The sequence below is a fragment of the Taudactylus pleione genome, unplaced genomic scaffold (genome assembly GCF_031769625.1).
Source record: "Taudactylus pleione unplaced genomic scaffold, aTauple2 ptg000086l, whole genome shotgun sequence".
NCBI lineage: Eukaryota > Metazoa > Chordata > Amphibia > Anura > Myobatrachidae > Taudactylus > Taudactylus pleione.
The window spans coordinates 26,175,878-26,199,176 of NW_028284488.1; the positions used below are offsets into that span (position 1 = coordinate 26,175,878).

A 23,299-nucleotide genomic window follows, 5' to 3' on the forward strand; every position below is an offset into this window, starting at 1 on the left:
TCTTTATTATATATCTTTTGAAAACCTCAACTGTTGTCAGTCATGATGAACAGATGGCCATGAGCAGTCTGCATGTGTTGGATGATCACACTGATAGCAGCTCCTTTTTGTGATCTAGTGAATGGTGCTAAGGATTATGAACACCATGAATTAACCTCATCCAATTGAAAATGGAAGGGAGGAATTAAATGATTTTCTGATTGATTCTGATAATGGAAATGATCCTTGCAATATAACATTACTAACTTGGAAATTAGAACCATTTATATTTGTAATATTTTACACAGACTTTATCTATAGTGCATTGTGTTTAAATTGTTTGTAAAAAGCTGCATGTCTTAATGTATTAATTCCCATATGAAAGGTGCATCTGTTTTTGTAGTTTATTTTTGTATCCTACATTTTGAACTCTTACTGTTCAACACAATCATCAGCAATATTTTAGGAGTGATGATATTAATATTATTATATTATTATACATAAGAATTTTAGATTTTGTCTGCAACATTCATATTTTCTTATTTGATAGATAATTGGTTACTTACTAACCTTGTTGAATTTCCTTTCTGTTACAGAAATGCTGGACTCCAACAACTTAATCACATTTAATGGCTTGGCTAACAGCTCAAATTACAACACTTTTGTATTAGATGAAGAGCGGGGAAGGCTATACGTTGGAGCGAAGGATCACATATTTTCATTTAACCTGGCTAACATCAAAGATTTCCAAAAGGTATTTTTATACAGACACTATTTTTGTATTTTATACTTTCTCTATTGCCAAAATATGGTCCCCATTTAACAATGAGACATAACCCCTTTAGCACTCGCTAAAGGGGTTATGTCTAGAAGATATGTCCTCCTTTCAGTAACAAACAGTGGTAAACTAAGAAGGGGTGTATCTAGGGGTCCGAGCACCCCTGGCAAAGTAAGGGACAGAGCGCTCTGAAAAAGGGGCGTGATCTTGTGGGGAAGGGACAGGGCCAAACAATAATACCCCCAATTTAAATTACGCCACACAGTACTGTCCCTTACATTACACTGCATATTAGTGTCCCTTATTCACATTAGGCCACACAGTAGTACCCCTTATACATGTTACACCACATGCTAGAGCCCCTTGTTCACATTACACCACACATTAGTACCCCTTATACACATTATGCCACACAAAGAGAAGAATAAAGCCCCCCAGGGGTTGGGTACAGAGTGTTAGCGCTCAGGATCCTGGTGCTGGCACCCTGACAGGGATAGGATACCGACACCTGTTGGTAAGTATCCTAACCCTACACCTCCTCCCTGCAGCCTAATCCTAACCCTCCCTCTAGTGCCTAATACTAATCGTCCCCCTAACCCTAATACGGTTGAAATGCCGGGATTCCAGTGCCAGCATTCAACTGTATTTAAACTACATATACCCCCAGGATGGAGCAGCAGTCAGTGAGTAGGAGGAGTATAATACACACATAAAAAGGAATAAAGCTGCCAGGAGGAAACAGCAGTCAGTGAGGAGGGGAGGAGTGAGGGGGTATAGTAACTACATGGGGAGGAAAAAAGCCTCCCAGGAAGGATCAGCAATTAGTGAGGAAGGGGGAGGTGGGTGGTATAGTACATGCATGGGTAGAAATAAAGCTCCCCAGGAAGAAGCAGCAGTCAGTGAGAATGGGAGGTATAATACATACATAAAGAACTATACAGCCTGGCAATGAGACACTAATCTCCCAATCCCTGATATCCCCTCACATCATGGAAGCCACCTTTGAGGCCGCTGAGAAGGAAGGTAACAGAGTGTTCTTCTCCTCCTGCAGCCTCCAGTCTCCCCTGTATGATGAGCGGAGCTGGAGACCCCTTGCGAGCCGGCCTGCATCAGGATCAGACAGCAGAGAGCTTCACCACCCAGGGGCCTCTGGGAAATGTAGTTCTGTGGCCTCTGGCACCAATCTGAGCACCTGGGTCAGACTGCACTGCATCTCCCATGGTTCCTCGGCATGGTGATATGAGGACTGAAATCTGAAAGTAGTTCTGTCTAAACTACTATATGATTCTACCCCATGGCCATAGGTGTCACTGCCCCTCCCTCGGCCGGCGCCTCTGGTGAGTGCCACCCTGGCCAAGGGGTAGATACAGCCCTGTAATGAAGATTAACACTGTTTGTCACTGTATCGCTTAAGCTATCTATAGATGGCGAGAGCAATATGGTCCTATTGGCATCAATGAGGACAAAGCAACAGTCTTTCCAGCTTCAGTGAACCTTCCAGGCATTACCGAGCCCCCGCCATTTGAGAGTGTCATGCGCATGCCCATGACACAGCAATCAATCGCTGGAAGCAATAGGCTGCCAGCAACAGAGTGAAGGATGCTGCTAAGAAGGGGGATCATCATTGGATCTCACCGGAGAGGTAAGTAATGTTGAATACCAGTGACATATTCATTAGTATCACTGCGATACTAAACATAATATACTGATAGTATTAAGGTACATTCATAAATAGTTCCCTATGTTCTTAAAAATTGTTCTCTTTATGAAAATATATAATAGCATCACTATTTAGTAAAAATTTCTTACACTTACATTAAGGCTAAAATGATACGTAGCGTGTTTGGTATAAAAACATTGCTATCTTTATTTTATCTGTATTTATTGCAGTTATTATTTTAATAGTCTTGTACACATACTTGCCAACTGTCCTGTGCTCATAGAAGAAAAAAAACACATTCTTACATCCCTCCCACTTTCATCATCATGGTTCCAACTTTGCTTCTAGCTACAGCAAACCTTACACTGTGCAGTGGGGGACATGACTCTGGTGATCCTGGTCATACTACCACACCCTCAGAATTTTCTACCTGGACATCCTCTCCAAGGTTTCCAGTAGGGGTCAAAAATGTATGAAGATATGCTTGAAGTTATAGTTATACCAATGTTTACTATTATTCAAAAGTCATATAACAATAAATTGCTTTTGTCATCCCTATAATGTTATTCACTTTACAATAAAGCGCATACAGTATAATAGATATCCTTACTGAAGCAATGCCTAAAGCAGCACTTCACAAAATGTGTGCCACTGTGCCTTCATGTGTCACGAGTTGGTCATTGACTGAAAAAGGCTAGGTCCCGCAGGATGCACTCTGACCAATTAGCAGAGCAAGGGGAGGAGAGTGTGTTATTGTGCTCTTTCCTGCTCCAGGAAGTGCTTTGGCCTATAAGTAGAGCAAATGGAGGAGAGTCTGCTTTTCTGCACTCTACCCTGCTCCACTGAATACTGCGTGAACTTGTCAAAACAAAGTCCCACCTGCCCCCTGGCTTTCTGCCGCATCAGAGAGAAGCCGGGAGCCAGCAGGCAGCCGCAACAGTGCAGATGTCTCAGCATCATGATGTCTGACATGAAGAGGATGTTACACCAAACAGTAGTGGCCACAATTTACGTTATGCCACACAGAAGTGCCTCTTATTCACATTATGCCACAGTAGTGTCCCTTATTGGCATGTGGTGTCGGAGAAGTCAGGCGTGACCTATCTGACTCACTGCTCAGGATCCTCCGAGCCCTAGGCACTTCGACCCTGATTCTCCGCATCAGCTCTCATCTCAGGCTTCATCTCAGTAGCATGGACTCTGCCACCATGTTCTCTCCTCCTGTGTGACTGATTCTTTATCCTTGCAACCCAGGCTGGCTGACAGCATTACCCAGCTCAGAGGTGGCAAAGAGCAGGAGTCTCCTGCTAGTTCCACCCATGTCAGGAGCATGGTCAGTGCAGAAATGAGAGCTGCAATATCTGCCTAGCTGTGATTCAGACTCATAGCTAAGAAGGAGCCTGTGGAGCACCCAACAGAGTGGCTGTCATCTGGAGCATTAGCTCCATTTGCTCAGCCTTCGCTACACTTCTGCCTGCCCCAATGGAGTTTACAATCTATATTCCCTACCACATTTACACACAAACTAAGGATATTTTGTTATGTTTGTAGTCAATTAACCTACCAGTAGATTTATGGAGTGTGGGAGGAAACCCACACAACCACGGGGAAAATATACAAGCTCCACACAGTTAGGGCTGTGGTGGGATCAAACCCAAGACCTCAGTGCTGTGTAATGCTAACCATTACTCATGCATGCTGCCCTAAATATCAGTGCTATCCTTGGTTTGGCTGTCACTGTAGACATGAAAACGCTTTTTATTGTTTTTACAAAATTATTTCACGTTGATGAAGGCTAAGCAGCCTATAATCTTTTAAGATTTTCTTTGGATGATTATATATAGCAAGTCATTATATAATGAAGGATGAGGAGTGGATAATTTCATGCAAACTTGTGACAAGTTTATTGTAAAAAGTCAGTAGAAACTCCTATGTCAGTCATAACTTGAAGTCATATAGAGTTAAAATGTTATTCTAAAGGAATTTTATGGCAACCTTTAAGAGATGATAATCTAGTCAAAACACAATCTTTCATATTGCCATCTATTCAGGTTTCATATTCCAGAGGTCTAGTCTGAGAGGTCTGTTTCATAGGCGGATTTATAATGAGTGCAGCGTGTGTGGTGCACTTGGGCCCCTGGGTCCAGGGTGCCATGAACAGCACACCCTGCACCCAAAGTATACTTGCCTTGCTCCGGAAAGCATGTCCGTACTCCTCCACTGCTCCATATTCCCAGTGACATCTTCTGGAAGATGGTACTGCTCAGTGAAAGCACAAACTCTGGCAGTGTGCTATAGCATTTGATCTCTAGTGCGCATGCACCATCTTCCTGAATATCACTGGGAAGATCGCACCATGGAGGAGGAGACACACTTGCCAGAGCAAGTAAGATATGGGGATTGGGGGGCTCACTGCTCAGAGCAGGAGGCCTGCTGCTCACAGACCCCACCCCATGGGCATTCATACACTGCTGGACTCCCTTGGACTCCTTCCACAATTTCTGAACCCCCTGAAAATGTGAGGATGAGAATTATGGTTTAGACCTAGAAATTGAGGCTGCTACTATGGAAGTTGTAAATATGCAAATGGAGGATGAGGAGGTAATTGTGGATCTGACATTGATGAGGATCATGAATGGAAATAACAAGTTAATAAAATTTAGGAGGATGATGTTGTTTGTGTCAAAGTAAGTTATCCACCAGTGCCAGCACTTCATGCCAATCATGCCTGGGCAAAATACCAAGAAAGCCACCTCTTCCATGTGGAAATATTTTAATCAAATCCTGTCATTTGTCAAGGCATCTGTAGCATTTGTAGTACCAAAGTCATTAGAGGTAGGGACGTTAACTATCTAGCCTCTGCTTCCCTATTCTATAATTTTCATAGAGTTCATTCAAGTGGTTTATTAAAATTTGGAAAATCATATATAACAAGCATTCCAGCATCAGCTACCAGCAGCATGAATCGATACCAGCACATGCAATCTCTAATCTCCACCACCAGGAAAACTAACTTCCCTCATGCAATCCACAATTTCCAAAAACAATGTTTGCACACTTGGACTGCTGCTGCTGGGGGTGAATCTTCATGATAGAAGAGGACCAATAAGACCAGTAGTTTCAAAAAAATATTTCCATATACACTACTGTACATGTGGAACTCTGCAAATCATTTTTTATGGACTTGGGTTAAGGCATGGGGCATTGTTATTGATGACACAGAAAAGGGCATCTCTAAACTATTTGAAAAAAGTTGGAAGCGCACATTTCTCTAGAATGTCATTGAATTCTGTAGCATTATGAATTCTCTGCACTGGGACTAAGGATTACAGGCCACACCATGAAATCGGCCCCATATATTATTTCTCCTTCACCAAATTTTACATTTGACAGTATAAATTCATACCGGAAGTGTTCTCCTGGCACCCATCAAATCCAGATTCATGCAGCATGATTTCTCTCCCAAAATTCTTTTTGCCCTGCTTCTATGTCCAATGGTGGTGTGCTTAACAAGACTCCAGCTGATGTTTGGTTTTGTGAATGGTAATCTAAAGCTTGTATGTGGATTTATGACCATGGAAACCCAATTCATGAGACTCCCAACAAACTGTTCTTGTGCTGACATTGCTTCCAGATGAAGTTTGGAACTTAGTAATGAGTATTGTAATCAAGAAGGATTTTTTGGGGGTACAAGCTTCAGCACTTGGTGGTCCTGTTCTGCAAGCTTGTGGGTACTATTGCTTTGTGGTTTAGCTATTGCTTCTAGACATTTCTATTTCATAATAACAGAACTTAGAATTGACTGGAACAGCTCCGACAGGGCAGAAATGTAACACTTATTTGCTGAAAAGGTGGCACCCTGTGACAGGTTCAAGTTAAGAGTCTCTGAGCTCTTCAGTATGACCCATTTCTATTGTTGATTTTTGACCATTGATATTGCATAACTGTATATTTTATTTTCTGCAACTGTAAGCAGTTAATTGGAAGGTGTGGTCATGGTCACTTACTTTTGGCCATGTGATGTATCTAGCATGGCTTCCCAAATTTTTGTTCTGACAGCTGTGTCTAAGGGGTCTATTCATCATCACTTAATTTTCACCTGCTTTTGTAGAAATGAAGGTAACGCGGGAGATATCACAGATCTTTCTTGCTTACCTTTGACTCCCGATGTGGCCCACTGTCCCCATACACTAGTATGCGGACCTAAATTCACCAAGCTCCGGAAATACAATATATTCGGAGCTTGACTGAGGGATCATTTGCCACCTTCAGTTCATGCAGGTGCACTTGCATTGCCGAGTCAGACTTGGCAGTGCTAACTTTCACTGCTATGAAAGTAGCTGTGAAAACATTCGGGGAGACAGTTGATATTCAGATCACGTAGTCTCCGCGCTGGAGCGAGTTAGGATGTTAATTATTGGGGTCCGCCTGGACATAATATAATGAATTTGGCCCTAAAAGAGATACAGTAGTTGTTACAGATAAGATATTGGTTTGATAGTGTTGCTTGTTTTGTAAATGCCTCTATTCCATTTTTATTTTAAAAAATGGGAGAATGGTAGCCAAAAAGTTTTGGTAATCAGTTGCTGTCTTACTATCGTAAGCAATTTTTTGTAGTTATGTACTGAAAGAGAAGTGCTTTTACTCTTGGGTGATAAAAATACCTTTTAAAATAGTTCCTAGCTGCATAAAAAGAGAAATCCAATAAACTGACACAATAAACTGAGTGCAGCTAATTTTCCTCCAGGTGTTTTAGGTGGCTTATTATTCGATATTATACAGTACAAGGGCCAAAATCTCCTCAGTGTCACTATCTGGTCTGGGAATATGGTCTGTAATTCACCCTTTATTCTATTTATATTACATTATCCAAGGTTCCCAACAGAATCATAGTCTGGTATTAAATGAGGATCATATTTTATTCTGTACCTAATTCCTAAAAGCTTTTCAACAAGCATGAATAATTGACACTGAGCATCTCAGGATTTTGTTGGAGTGAGAATCCCCTTTTACTTTGCTAGAAGTACGAAGCTTAGGAAGTATTAAGAGACTAGTGGTAATCACAGTCTGTATTAGCAATGTATCTGTAGCTTGATACCTGGTGTATGGCACAATACCAAGCCAGTTTACAGGCATTTTTGTTATGTCAGACTTGCTCTTCGGGTTTGGGATGTCACTGTCATTACCCCCATAAATGTAATGACAATAAGGGTAGAAGTTGTTCCAACAGGTGATACCAGTAAGGTATGCAGATATTGCTGTAGAGAAGTATACTTGATCCAGTCTTATAGATGGGAATAGTTAAAGTATAATTTTATTACAACATTATTAAAACTTACACACAAGTGTTAAGTTTGGCTGTTGTCATTTATGATTATTGCAATAATTGATTTTGTATCCTGTATTTTAGTTATTCATGAATAACTATCAAATATGTATTGTACTTCACTACAAAATACAGATATTGCATTAATTTACATGTTCAATATTATCAAGTCGATGTATTTTACTGTAAGATGCTCATATACAGAGGCAGATACACTAAGCTCTGTAAAGTGATAAATTGGAGCGTGATAAACTGACAACCAAAAACCTGTCATTTTTCAAACACAGCTTGTAACATGACAATTAGGAGCTGAGTGGCTGGTAGTTTATCACTCTCCAACATATCACTTTCCAGAGCTTAGTACATCTCACCTACAGTAATATACACATCCAATTAAATTCACTGCAAAATAGCAACAAAATGGTATCTCCTGCCCATAGTCAAGGACTGCATTAATTATTGTCACTGAAATAGCAACATTTTATGTAGAAAAATACTAAGCAAAAATTTGTGCAACAGCTGTGTTACTGTTGCTTTAATTGTAATACATGCACTTGTAATGCTACCATATATATATATATATATTATACACTTTATCAGCATGGGAAAAGTTGCATTTTGTGACGGTTGACAGACAATTGAAACTATAAACATTCTACTATTATCGATTACCTAAACAAGATAACTTGAGATGGGAAAATTTGACTGGGGTGAAAGGAGTGGAAAGTCATCATCAGCATGTACTTGGACCTTCAAATATCAAGTGCAAAAGCTACCCCTCCTAACAGGTACCAGAACTTTGCCTACATGAGAATGCCTCTTCCCACCCCATTTTCACCTCTTCCGTAATAAGGATCGATGCACCCAATTTGCGTATGACTCTGCATAGCTGCATTTGCATGTCCTTGTTTTCTGAGTATCTGCAAAGCAAATTCACACAATAATACTAGCTATCTCCTTCTCCAAGTGCAGGGCTTTACCTATACCAACTTAATCAGATGTATGAATGTTCATAGTCTCTACACTCTAAAGGCCCTAGCCCAGTGGTTCACAAACTGTGCGCCGTGGCACCTTGGGGTGCCTCTGGTTATTTGAAGGGGTGCCTCAGGTTGGTGGACCAGCACATAATCAAATTTTTTATGGTCAATGTAATGTAAATATGTGGACAAACAGAAGCGCAAACCTGTTCACCCACCATATTACTGACCCTAAGGATGACAGATGAGCACAATTTACTTCATTTTACTAGTTTACTACATTTTTTTCTGAATTTCTCCACAACAAACTATTGGTGCAGTGAAAACAATACTGATATTCTACGGCGCCGTGATTCAAAAAGTTTGGGAACCACTGCCCTGGCCAATAACTTATCCAGCTTATCCCCCCATGAAAATAAACTTTCTACATGTATGGAAGCCCAACTTCATTTTATCGTTTAATAAAGTCCATTCTTGCTACCAATGCTTTTTTTATGTGTCTTTAGACAACAAGCTGTTTAGGAGACTTTCTTTAAGAGCCAACTTCTATTATTTGATGAATGTTCCTAATTGTATATACGGTACTTCAAATACAACATGCACTTATGCTACTTCCAGAGATTTATTTTAGAGGTTTCTCCATTGTCATTCATCACTTGTCTCTTACAGCAGAGACCTGCAACAATCCTCCTGTTGTAAGAGCTTAGTAAGGTGCCAGTATTACAGTCTGGGGGCTGGCTTTTGCTATAGGAATGGATACATAAATTAGAGCATGATCTAATCCATAAATCTGCCAGCTTTTAAAAAGTACATAGTTCTAGTGATTGCCAAATTAAAGGTAAAATCTTGATCTATAGTGTGTAGCAATCTCCCCTTGGCAGTAAGCTGATGTTCATGGAGTAAACATATATTCCACTGATCCCCTAGACCAGGAGTGGAGCTTGGCTTTCTGTCACTTTGGAGAAAAGGCTATGCCTTCTGTCACCCGGAGCAAATATTCTTCCCATGCCCCCATACATAGTAGTCTGCCTTGGCATAGTAGTCTGCCATCAGTAACTGTCATACAATACAGAGCACATCAGTGACTGCCATATAACAGAGATAACATCAGTGACTGCTATATAATAGAAAGCATCAGTGACTGCCATATTATCTGTAGAGCATCAGTGATCTCCATACAATACAGGGAGTGACTTCCATACAGTGGACATAATAGTTTGTTGTCTCATCAATAAATAACCTCTACCCAAAACCCATTTAGTACATCAGCATCATTGCAACAACCCAATTAATTATAATTAACCATTTTACAATCATTACAACCATACCCCAATTATTAATTTGTCTAAACATTCACAAATAATTCTAATATACATTGACTCCTCAATTACCCTCTGCAGTCTTTATATTAATTAACTCCAATAAAGCATTAACCCCTAATCCCCCTATACATAATATTTATAACATAAGCTATACCTAATACTCATTACTCCTTATCCCCTAACTTACCTGTTGGTGATCTTATCTGTCCCAATTCCTATAGCCATAGCAGCAGTCAGGAAGGAGGCAGCCAGACAGGACCAGTTGAGGCTGTAAGTGAGGAGCTGGGGCCATCACAGCAGAGACAGGGGCAGTACAGCCTATTGTTGTAGTACACGATCCCTGGGAGAGGATAAGATGTATGCTGCTGACCATCTCCCTCCCTGCTCTCCCCCTGACAAATTCATTGTAAAATAAAATACCGAACACTACTCAGGATTACAGCTCTGGTTCCAACACTGATGGGCATCCCCCCATCACCTGGGGCAAGGGCCCGACCAGCCCATCTTACTCTCCCCCGCCCATCTCGCCTTTATCCTAGAGGTGTTCAACTCGGTGTATAAAGCCTAACTGAGTTCACTGCCTACAATTAACGTTCCATTTTTTGGACTTCTCTTTATTCTAACATTTGACTTAAAAATGAAAATTGACCCTGGTTTGGAGATCAGATTAACAAATGGATAAATCTCATTACATTTTCGATCCACTTGTGACTTTTACACAGAATCATACATTTGGTGAACAAAATGGCGACCCCTCTCAACTGACCTGGTTTATAGTTTATTATTCTAAAATGCAACTGGGAACCGTCAGTTACAGTGTGGAGGTGCAACATTTTTCTTGGACAGAGCAGAAAGTGAAGCAGACTTGTACAATTTGTGAGCATTACTTTAGTTTAAATAATTGGTATAGTAATTTTGCAGTAGCAATATAGAAAACATATATTTTAAAGCAGATTAGTATACTGTATGGTACTTTAGCAGTTGATTGTTGGGTTCATCCAAGGAGACTAACTTTATATAAAAATGTAGCATTTATGATTTAGCACAGTCTCGCCAGTTTTTTTATTTTTATTTTGATGTCGCTTAAGGTATCTCAATCTCACATAAAAAAATGACATATCTTAAGCATTATGACAAACTTTAAAGGTTTTTCATAATGTGTCAATAAAGCCTTGTATACTTTTATATTTCCTAAACACCAGTAAAAGTAAGCAGTATTAAATTATTTAATTTTAAATTGTTTACTTACCCTATTTTCAATGTGAAAAATGGTGTTTAATGTATTGCCAGGGGCTTCCAATTATATTTTCCATTTTGCTTGATTTATTAAAGTTATACCACAGGGATTTTGATTATGTTTCTTGCATAAAGTAATCATCATTCAGAAATTAGCGAATAAACAAACGTCTCTGGAACATTTATATGGGCATACTTTGCCGTGCACAATTCCTACTTTTTTCCACTGCTTTAGTATTTAAACATTATAAAGAATGGAATACAGTAAATGATATACTACTAAAATAGAGAGAGAGCAAATACTTTATAACATACATACGGTACAGATTCCTCAGTCCCAATTAATTTAACAGATGCATAACAATGTAGTTCAGTGTAACTATAAGTGGCTATCAAATATTATTGTTGCAGATTTGTAAATATACCTAACGGACATTTTAGATAACCTTTAATAGTGTTGTTGGAACAAGGGGGAATTGGAGGTCAAGGAGAGGATACAGAATTGTGCTCAAACCACTGCTCATCAGGGTCATTTTAAAAAATGGCTATTGTATTGCACTTATGGACTTAATTAAAACCACTGGAAGGACATTTCGTTAGATCTAATACATTGCCACAGAGGAGAACAAAACACTTTGCAAAGAGTTTTGTTTTCTGAAAAGACTCCAGATTTGTGCTGTGGGAGGTGGTAACTATACTATTTGCTTATTTACAGCTTTAAGCATCTGCAGCGATCTTGTTCATGATTCATATTATCTTCACATTAATTCTTCTAGTGGTAGTTGCTGCTTATTAGATATACTATACTATTCTGATGTTTTGGATGATTCAAGAGGTTATTACTATCTAAAAGTGTAGCCTTCTGGCTATTCTTACCTTATTGGAATACATCCACCGAACCAGTATCCTCTGTGGTTCAATGTATGGGACACTTTCTTTACCCACCTATATAATGCAACAATTATCATTTGAACTAGAGTTCTTCTATCTAGTTACTACATTGTATGTTGTTGGAATTGCAATCCTCATAAGTGACTATTATACTTGGTGTGATTTATGAATAAATTGTATATTTTTATGTAATACTTGGTCCACATAATCGTCTATTTTTTTTTCTTTCTAAATATATACATAATTTTACCAAAGTATTGACAAGTACAGCATTTATACTAATTTTAACTTTGTGGGCCAATGTGAAAAATTATTGACTGCTCCTCATATGCATACATCCTAACATTAAGTAACCTGGAATGATAATCTGTTTGTTATCAGTATAAACTAGAGATAAACACTGGAACATTCTGTTCCACAAAGGTGCAAAGATTTGTGATTACAGAATACCAGTTCTGATTTTGGCCCTCATTCAGAGCTGTACGCTCTGAGCAGAGCGCACGCTCTGAATGAGGGCCGCCCTCCATGAAAATGGAGCGTCCTCCTGGACGCTCGTATAGCTGTGGGTCACCACCCACAGCCTATACGAGCGTGCATTTTGATGGCCGCGATGGTCGTGACCATCGCGACCATCGAAACTGCGAGCCGGAGCCTGCGGTTGAGGTTTTCAACCGCAAGCTCCGGAGTGATTTTGGCTCTATCAGAGCCAAAATCACTCCCACTGACATCACTAGTGATGTCAGTGGGCCGGCTTCTGACGGGAGGCGTTCCCGTGGGAACGCCCCCGTCAGGGAGGCATGCCCACCAAAGGGGGCGTGCTGTCAGTCAACATCGACAGCACGCCCCCTTTGATCAGACACAACGAGCAAAGGACTTTCCTTCGCTCGTCGCGTCTGGCGCATGCGCACAACGGAGCTCCCTCCGTCATGCGTATGCTCAGTGAAGAACATCGACCCACTTGCGAGCGGACAGCCGCTCGCGAGTGGGTCTGAATCAGGCCCTTTGTGTCTTCATCCTGGCACTCTTCATACTATAAATCCCATGCAAATGCTCAATTAATTTGGCTGTGGTGTGTTTAAGTTAGAACTCGTAACAGTCAGGTTCTGCTTGTAGAAAATGCTAAATATTGCCAACAAATTGTTTTACTAAATGTCAGTATGTCTAGTGTAAACATGTATTTTTATGTTGTATAATGTCCTTCTCTACTGTCTTTAGTGCAGTAAAGAAGAATCTGAATCAGGAACCTCCTCACAGTCTTCAAATCTGTATTTGTCATTTGCATTTAATAATTTTGGCAGAGAACTATGGTCTATACCAGCGGTTCTTAACTCCAACAGTCGAGTTTTCCCAACAGGTCATGTTTTCATGATTTCTGTCTATGGAAGCAGGTGGGATAATCACTGACCCAACCAAATAGATTAACTTGCTTGTGTCTAATAACAGAGATCCACAAAACATGACCGGCTGGTTGTACTTGAGGACTGCAGTTGAGAAGCCTTGATCTATACAATGTGGAAAAGGGTTATCAATGCTGATGTTGTCATAGATGTGAATCTTAAATGGCCAAAATTTTAACCTCCTCCCAAAATAAACACATTATTATTATTATGTAATGTAATTATTATGTAATTCTCATTGGAGAATGTTACCTGCTTAGACAAACTTTTACTCTGTATACATTTCCTGGTAAAATTTTAATATTCCTCCATAGGGACCATACAAAAAAGTGATTTATTAATTATTCCATATATTTTTTTAGATTGTTTGGCCTGTAACAAACACTAGGAGGGATGAATGTAAGTGGGCAGGAAAAGATATTGTGGTAAGTGCAAATCATTCTACCAAACTTTTAAATATTTTATTTATTATTTTGTAGACTGCCTTTTTGCTTTTGACTGAAGTTTCTAAATCTGTGTATTTTAGTATATCTAGTTGAACCTGTTCATGTCGTTACTGTATGTTAATTCTGTTTCTGACCTGCAACTACTGTACTATAGCCAAAATGTATCTTGTATGGCTGGATACTGGGAAAATGAGGAGTTATGATAATGATAGCTCTGCGCTTCTTCCTAGTTTTTATGAACTCATGAAAATGCTAAAATTATATGGTCTGCATGAAACATTGGAAGGGATTAATCATTAAAGGTAGATGAAATATATTTTATTTTGGATGTAAAACACAATTATAATTAGTGTTCTGAATTTATGATTTTAACAAGCACTGGTTTGTTAAAAATTCCATATATATTTTAGCAACATTACCAGATTTTATATAACATGCACCTTTTTATGGCAGCTTAGAATCCTTTTTCCCTCTATGAATAGGAAAATAAATAATCGGCCATCCATGTGTATGTAATAGCCTCTTGTATGCATGATGCCACTGGTTGAGTTTGCTTTCTCTGAGATATAATTTAATATAGTGCCTGGAGAAAAGGCTCTTCCTTCAGAGAAAACCCTCTCTTTTGGCAACACAAGCTTACCTTCAAGTTTTGTCATTGTTTTCTTTTGACTGAATTTGGGGCAAGAGACTAATGCTGCCCAGTTCTGCTCCACAAAACAAGGTGCACTTAGTGTCGTTGTCATTAATGGTAAAAGTGTTCATCAATATACCACTTCTTAGTACACCTCAAGAATATTATTGTACCAGTTATGCTTTACCTATCGAAAAGGAAATACAGTATCTTAAGTGAAGAATCCCTTTTTATATAGCAAATGTGTATTTTCATTAGAACATTTTAAAAACGTAAAGGTTAAGTGTGTACTTTAGAAATGTTAAACTCTATGTGCAAAGTCCTTTTGCGAAAATATATTTTGCAAGTCGAGAATTAGGATATAATGCCCTTTGATCTCTGTACAACAAATGTCTGACCTAATGTCTTTATTTTTCCTGCCATAAACCACTAATACATAAACAAATAATGATACTTCTGTCTCAAAGATAAATAGTGTAGTTAGTTAATAAAACTGTCTCAAACAAACACACATTATCTTAACAACATTATTAAGGGAAAAAAGCAAATAATTTTAATGTCAATCTAATGTGCTTATGTGGAGATTTGTTTACCATCTGCACTTGGTCAGAAATTGAGTAGCATAAAGTTTAAAGAATTATAATACATCATGTGCATTGTAAATAATTGTAATCCTTTATAAGGAGAATTAATTTTACAATATTTCAGTATTGTTTTCCTAATGATATACAATTTTACATTTCAAATTTAACTAAAAATACATTCTTTCTGGATGGCTTATTCAAAAAAGTAACAAAGTGGATATGTATGTGCTGTGAGTAATAAACTTTGTAGATTGTAAGCTTGCAAGCAGGGCCTTCCTACCTATATATCTGTCTGTTATTAGCCCGTTTTGTTCTATTAATGTTCCAATTGTAAAGCGCAATGGAATATGCTGAGCTATATATGAAACTGTTTACAAATTATTTATTTATTATGTTATATAACAGTATTAGGTGGAAGATTCCTTATTAGGCTAATAGACTATTGCTTTAACTTTGAATGGGACAAGTTCACTTATAAATATTGAGATGAAATACTAAAACTGTCTTAGAAATTAGTAAATTACATCCTATAAGAAGCACTATGGTTTTTGTATGTGGTGGCCATGCTTTCACTGTTTTTTTTTTTTTTTGTTGTTTTTTTTTACATATATCGCAAGCTCCAATGGATGTAATTGAGATCAGAAATTAACTTGTATAGCTTCTACCTGCACCTATTTGTCAGTGACTGCCAATAACTGCTGCGGACTGTAAATCTGCATGTCAGAAACAGGTGGCAAGAGAAACTGCACTATTTTCTAAAATATTGGCAGTTCATGTGCTAAGGCAGACATTCAGCATTAAGCTAAACAAAGAGGTCAAAATATTCTCTAAATATAAACTTGCTCAAAGACCACATAATGCTTCCACCAACATTGATTGATGATCTAATGATAGCTCAAAGTGCCTGGAGAAAAATATTTGGCTTCCTGAGTTTATTCACAATTGCCCTGGCTTTTGAAGCAATGTTGTGTCCCTTAAATTCATGATTGCTCAGATACATATTTCTTATAGCTATTTTTAAATGTGTTATTCAGTTTCATTTGAGTTACAAATTAGCATATTCTTTTAGACTGAAAATGAAAAGAACATATAACAATGTTTACACTTTTCTCTATAGTCAGCAAACCAGTGTTAGCCAAGACAACTAACTTCATTAGTTATCTCTAGTTGAGGGGCACTATAAAAATCCTAAATGACAAAAACTCCAGCTGGCTGCTAGAAGACAGTGAATATAATAAATATGTATGTATAAAGAAGCAGCGTACACCTAATGGGCCTGTGTATGCCCAAATAAGACTACATAAAATAGTCACTACCAAGAATAATATAATAGTGGTGCCATGCTAATACGTACTATATATATATATATATATATATATATATAATGTCAAACTTTTAACTACTTGACATGTCAGAAATAAAGATCAAGATGCCAAAGTAAATGTAATTATCCTTTAATGTAATAATTATCAGATAAAACAGTAACCTATCAAATTACAATAAATCCCTCTAACCGTCTCTATTATGAAATAATCTTAAATATAAAAGACTCCAATTGTAATCAAAAGTCCCCATTTTGGAAACATATATATATATATATATATATAACAGTCTGTCCAGATAAAACAGTTCCAACCGGACCCTTTTTATAGGGCTGAATGTAAACTTTACTCCCCAGATCTCAGAACCTAGGTAAATTCAGTCAAAATTTTTCATATAGACTTGCTGGACACCTATCTGAAAATTTTGGACTGTATTTACCTTGGTTCTGTGGAGCCGATCAGCACCTGGTCGGATACACCAGTGGTTGAAGACGGTCACAAGCTGACTTGATTACAGCCTCTAGCGCTAACCCAGGAAAAATGTGTCTCTTTATGTGAGCCACTCCCGCAAAAGCCCCTTTAAAGCAGCATGGATCATCCAGGCTATTATCGCCACAGAACCAGAGGTCTGACATCTGGGGAGTAAAGTTTACATTCAGCCCTATAAAAAGGGTCTGATGAGAACTGTTTTATCTGGACAGACTGTCTTATATCACAGTCTCCTGCACAGTCCTTAGCATCCAAGACGCAAACCTTTAGGCTGTAGAGGAAATACACATGGATTAACTCCAGAATTGCCAGTGGGTCCAAGGAGGAAAAAAGCAAGGTCCAAATTAAAAATCCAGTTGTTTCACAGGCATTCAGAAAGGTCTCAATGTGTTTCACTGGGCAAAAAGAGCACCCAGCTTCTGTGCAGGTGACTGTGATACCACCTTATGGTAAATAGGTGTTGCTTCCCATTCAACTTCATTTCTGGGACTTATTGGAGGTTGTCCTAGGTTCAGCTGTATACTACACAGGAGCAGACAAATACTCTGACTTTATATTGTGAACAGTTTTTTGAGACGTGTACTTGTTTTTTAATAAATTAATTTATACTTTTATTATATGAAACCATCCATCTTTCATAGCGCTGGTTTCTTTTTTTTTTACAGTATACATATAGCTTTGACATCCATTTCCAGTGGCTGAATAACTAAAGTGGATTAAGAGCTGAATTCATACTTGCCACCTCACCTTTATAGAAAGGATTGTAATAACTGGTTCCCTTCTATTGGATCTCTCCTGCACAGTAATTAACATAGAACGCTATGTAAGATACTATATATTTACTCATCTGCCTCTCCAAAGACCTTGGTAAGGTCATTACTTGTCTTTCCATTAAGAATGGAGGGGTTTTGTGTTTATTAAGGTCCAAAGAGACTTTCTAGGCCTTTCCCCAAAGTAAGAGCATGTGCTAACACAGCATACATAAAATGGGCTGCCATCAGAAATTGTGGGGACCAGTACAGATGAAACTTGCTAGGCCCCCTCTTCCAAGGGGGGGACCCAGGCCCGGGCTTGCTAGAGGGGCCCGGCAGGGGCCCAGGAGCAGCACTGCCCCTCCTCCCCGTTACTTCACTGCAGCCAAGCACATGCTGCTGTGTGCTGGGCTGCAGTGGGAGACTTATGGCTGCTGAGCAGCAGCTGTAGCAGTCTCCTATGCCTATGGGGGAGGAGCAATCACACTGACCTCACCCTCCCCCCTGGTTGTAAGCTGTTATCAAGCTAGTACATTATACTACATACACAACATACACTATCTGTATATAATATATACATATATATAAAGGGAATCAGACCATGCAGTGGAGTAGACATGCTATCTGTGTGCTGACTAATGGCTAGCCAAGCCATTTTAGTGGTGGGCCACTATCCCTCTGGTAGCTAACCACACCCCTTAAGAATGGGCCCCTACCATTACATTGCCACGGTGGGCCTTTTATGTCTCAGTCCAACACAACAAAGGACCGTGGTATATGCTCATTGGGGTGGGTGAGGGTAGCATCAGTGGGGGTGTAATATAAATAAATGGCTAGAGGGGTAAAATAAAAAAAAACATTTCTCACAAGGTAGGAGGGTACTATTATTAGGATTTATGACCACTGATGGTGTCTAATGGCAATAGGGGAAGGAAGTTATTTTATAATTGGGGCATATGGACACTGGGATATGGGGGGCAAAACGCCCCCTGGATATATTTATTTAAATAAAATATTGAAATATATTGTTAAAAATACTTTTTAAACATTATGAAATAAAATAATTTAAATTTCTGAGCAGTTGTGTGGGGAAAATGTAATCAGTTAAGAGGTTAAACAGTCCAGACATGTACTATATTGAGTATGAATTGTGCACTGTAACTTTAGCAGTTACTACTTCAGTACTACCACTATAATGTACTGTAAGACTGTGCCCTCCTGGAGTAAAGCGGGCACATATTCTATGCTTGCCGAGATGGCTGTGTCCAGTTTATATGGCCAGCTCTGCAAACTAAGCTAAATGATTATTTTATGTGGTGCATTTTGCACTTGCTATTTAGATGCAAAGTCTTTCCAGCTCTATATGTGCCACTGTGCTCACCGCCTTCTGATTTAACTGTGGGTGTATTCCTTTTGGGTAAATGTGCTGAATTATTTTTGATTGCCATCTCCTAGGATTACTGTGTTTGTTTTTTTTTTGTTTTGTTTTGTTTTTTATAAACCAGTGCTATAGTTCACAAGAATCCAAAACCTTTTACAGACCTCTACAAAATGTTTAGCATATTTTTCACTAAAAACCTTTTCCTTAATTAAATTTTTTGGATCACTGACATTACAGCAGTTGTATTCAAAATATAGACATATGGGGTCTTGTGTAATAGGTTGCTGGAACTTCTGCAAGTAGTCTCGTATTTTTAAAGCGGCAGTAATTTTAAAAGCAAAATCAGCTTGGTTTTGCATTTAAATTGATTTCCGCTTTAAAAATATGAAGATTCGCAGGAGTTCCTGCAGTGGCTGCAGGTCGCAACCTATCACATAAGCCCCATGGTCTTCTGCAGCTGTAGCATTGTATAGTTTGTGTAGTAGCCTCTAATAATGTTCCTGTATAACAGACTTTTGGGGCCAAATGTAATAGGGTCCGAGTTTAGCAAATGTGCGAGCATAGTGCTATACTCGCACATTTTTAGAACTCACCCTATTTAACAGGATGTGAGAACATGCAAACCCGCATGTTTCTTACACCCCCACAACTCACACTAGCAAAATTTGCAACCAGATGTTTTCCACTGTGAGGATACAACTCGGCCAATGTAAGAGAGTGAGAGTTTTTAACTCGCACACTATTACTTACCTAAAACGCGCTAAATAATAGACCTGCTTCAGGCTAACAAGTATAGCCTGAGCAGGTGCGAGTTACACAGAAACATGCACAGATCAGTAAGATCCGTGCATCCTTCTGTGTGTAAAACCCTGAAAAGTGTACAGATTAAAAAAAATTATGTGGGGTCCCCCTCTAAAAGCACAACCAGCACTGGGCTTTTCTGAGCCTCTCCTAATTGTGAAAATACTGGGGGAAAAGACATACAGTTCCCTTGTATTTTCATCAACAAGCATCTGGCTCAGTGAGCTAGTCCTAGTTGTGGAAATACAGGGGACAAAATGAGTAGGGGTCCTCTGTATTTTCCACAACCAACACCAGACTCTTTCTAACGGGGGTGTAATGCCACAACCACGGGACCCGCTTAACGAAGTCCTAGGCTGAGTATTCATCACCCCTCGCTAATCAGCCTAGGCTTGGGGATTCCTGGGGAGATGGAGAACCCAATGGGTATCCTTCTCTTCAGGGTACCCCAGGGCCAGGTTGATAGTCAGGGGCTATCCCCGGTACCCATGGGTAGTGCCCATGCCTCCACCTCACTGTGCCTGGTGCTGGTTTATGAAAATACAGAGGAACCCTACATCTGCCCCCCCCCCCCTTCATATTTTCAAAACCAAAGCCCAGTGCTGGTTGTGCATTTAAGGGTGGGACCCTACGTCATTTTGTTTTCACATTTTTAGTAGGTTTTTAATCTGACGCATGCACTGATCTCACTGATCTGTGCATGCCTCTGTGTAACTCGCACCTTGTGATAAAAGTCGCATTACAAGGTGCGAGTTGTCCCACAGTTTTAACTCGCATGCACCCACATGCATGTCAAAATGGGGCCCTAAAACTCATATTACATTTGCGAGTTGTGGAAAAATTTGCACCCTATTACATTTGGCCCTTGGTCCCATACAAACACATTCACATTTTTTTGCTTTTATTAAATCTGACTGTAGTGCACAAAACACATTCTGTATAAAAGATATGTAATTTTTTTTAGAGAAATAAAAATAGACATAGTTTACATTCCAATGGATTATTAATGTTTTTTCCTGGTAGTGTAGAAATCATGTAAGTCTAGCTATGCACAGTTTAAACTCTAAATCAGTCATACAAAAGTCTATATTGTACAAAACTAAAAAACAGTACAACAGGAATACATTTTTCAATTTGTAGATGATTACAATTGGATACTGTTCACAATTGCTTTGATTTAAGAAATTTTTCCAACAAAAATAAAATTACATAAATATCCAAAGGATTGTATCAACATGTTTACCACTTCTAAAATGCACAGTACGAAAAAGTAGAAATCATCATATAGGGGTAGGGGGTATAGTACATTTGCTTTATATGAATATCATTCACTACAGTCTACAAAAACATTATGGGCCGTATACAATTAGTTTTGAATCTGCAAAAAAGTTCCACCTACCGACTTTTCACCTACATGGCATGTTTTGGACACAAAAACTTATTGTGCGCGTCCCTGCTTTTCGCAGTATTCAATTACTAACCAGGTGAAAATGGCAAGCGCCAAATTCAGAACAGGTGGAAAGTACTGTCAGAATTGGGGAAATCAGTCTGAGCCCCCAAAAAGATGCACTAACATTGGAGATCAATGTAAGTGTGTTCCAATAGCCCTAATAAAACTATTTGGGGTACAGAAGTTGTTTAAAATCCTTGTTATTAGCGTCCTTGCAAAATTGGTGAAGAATGGCATTAAGCAGCATTTTTAGGTGAAAATAAGTAGTCTTGTCAAATTTGGGGTACTTGGGAATGGCTTCTAGCATATTTTAATGTCTCTCAAGTGAAGTTTTAGAAAAAGTTAAATTCCTCCTGCATGCAAGCACCTGCAATCCCAAAAACACTTGCCCCCATCTTAGAGCACCCCCAGAAACTTATTTTGCTAGTTTTTGAAGTTGCCTCCCCACTATTTTAATTTTTGCCCCAAATTTCTAAGTTGTTTTTTGGGGTGTTTTCTGGAATTTATTTATTTATTTGGGGGGTGAATTGTCCTTTTGGAGGGGGGTGTACCAAGGGTTCTGAAATTTTCCCAACACCTGCACCACAAAATAAAGATTTTACACTTTTTTTTTTTTCTCCTGCTATTCTGTGGAGAAAGAATTTAGCCTATTTCAGTGGCTTGACTTTTCACATAGGGGAAAACGGACTGGAATTGAATACGGAGAAAACATTTCAGCCGAAATTTTTACCAAAAAAGGGCGAAAACGGCTTTTTGCACCTAAGTGGATACGGCCCTATGTTATAAAAGTGACAATTAGTTTTTTAAAATTTGTGTTCTTTATTCAAAATTATAATATTGTTATAAGCCTATAGGTTTCGTCACTCTTACATAAACTCAAGTTTGTTTTGTGCCTTGGACAGGAATAATAGAAGACTCTGTATACCAGGAATACGGAGTATATAAACAATCATGAATATGAACATTAGAATTGAACTTGCTTGCTTATTTATTTTCCCCTTTCCACTCAGGGTCTAGATTCATTCTTGACACCTGTTTTCTATAGACAAAACATTTTTTTTAATAGCACAACTATGCAGTGATTCATTAATCTAATATGTAACAAAAAGCAGCAAAGTAAGGTTTTTACCAGATTAAAAAAGAGTTGTCAAGAAATGATATATTCTTTTTGAGTGCTTCCAGATATTGGATGCCAAATACTGTAAAAGAATAAACACATTTTTGCTTATATTTGTTGATTTACTGCTGTTAATGGATCAGACCCTCCCATACTTGTATATAAAGTGTTTACTAGTCAAATATTATTAAAACAACAAATATAAATCTATTACTTTTATAATGAAAAAAAAATTTCCTCATTGCAGTACTTGTTCTCTTTTCTAGCTGATCAGGAGTTGAATAGTCAGCTAGCTGCAAAACCTGCAAGGTAATTGAGGGTTCAGAGACTTTCTTTTAGTATGTCAATGGGGGAAGAGTAGCTTCCAGTGGCTAATCACTATTCTTGTCTGTCAGTGTCTAATGGTCTTTTACTTTGGTTGTGTCATAATTTAACCATTTTCCAAAGTTTCAATTGTATGTTACAGAATTCTAAAATTTTTTTTCCCCTGGGCTCCACCTCACTAATGCTGCTTATCCACTGAGAGACAATACTGAGCGATTGTACGATTATGACATCGTAATCGGGCAATCGCCCAGTATCCGGGCACAAATCGCGCACATCAATGTCAGAAACGACCAGCGAAGCACGCTCCCACTGGTTGTTTCTGACATCAATCATCGTCCGAACATGCTGGTCAACCTGACGATAATGAGCATGTTAGGGGAAGATTGATGTGCCTTCACTGAACGACTGTTCATTCAGTGTAGGCACAGCACAG

At 38.8% G+C, this 23,299-nt stretch overlaps 1 protein-coding gene across 2 annotated transcripts in view; it reads left to right on the top strand.

Moving 5' to 3' along the window:
- Window positions 1–23,299, top strand: part of SEMA3A (semaphorin 3A) — a 259,026-nt gene that overhangs the window by 85,602 nt on the left and 150,125 nt on the right. For both annotated transcript variants that reach the window (XM_088468796.1, XM_088468797.1), the window contains exons 2-3: window positions 576–733; window positions 13,929–13,991. In XM_088468796.1, coding sequence (XP_088324922.1) covers window positions 576–733; window positions 13,929–13,991 — 221 coding nt within the window. The remainder of the gene's footprint in view (window positions 1–575; window positions 734–13,928; window positions 13,992–23,299) is intronic.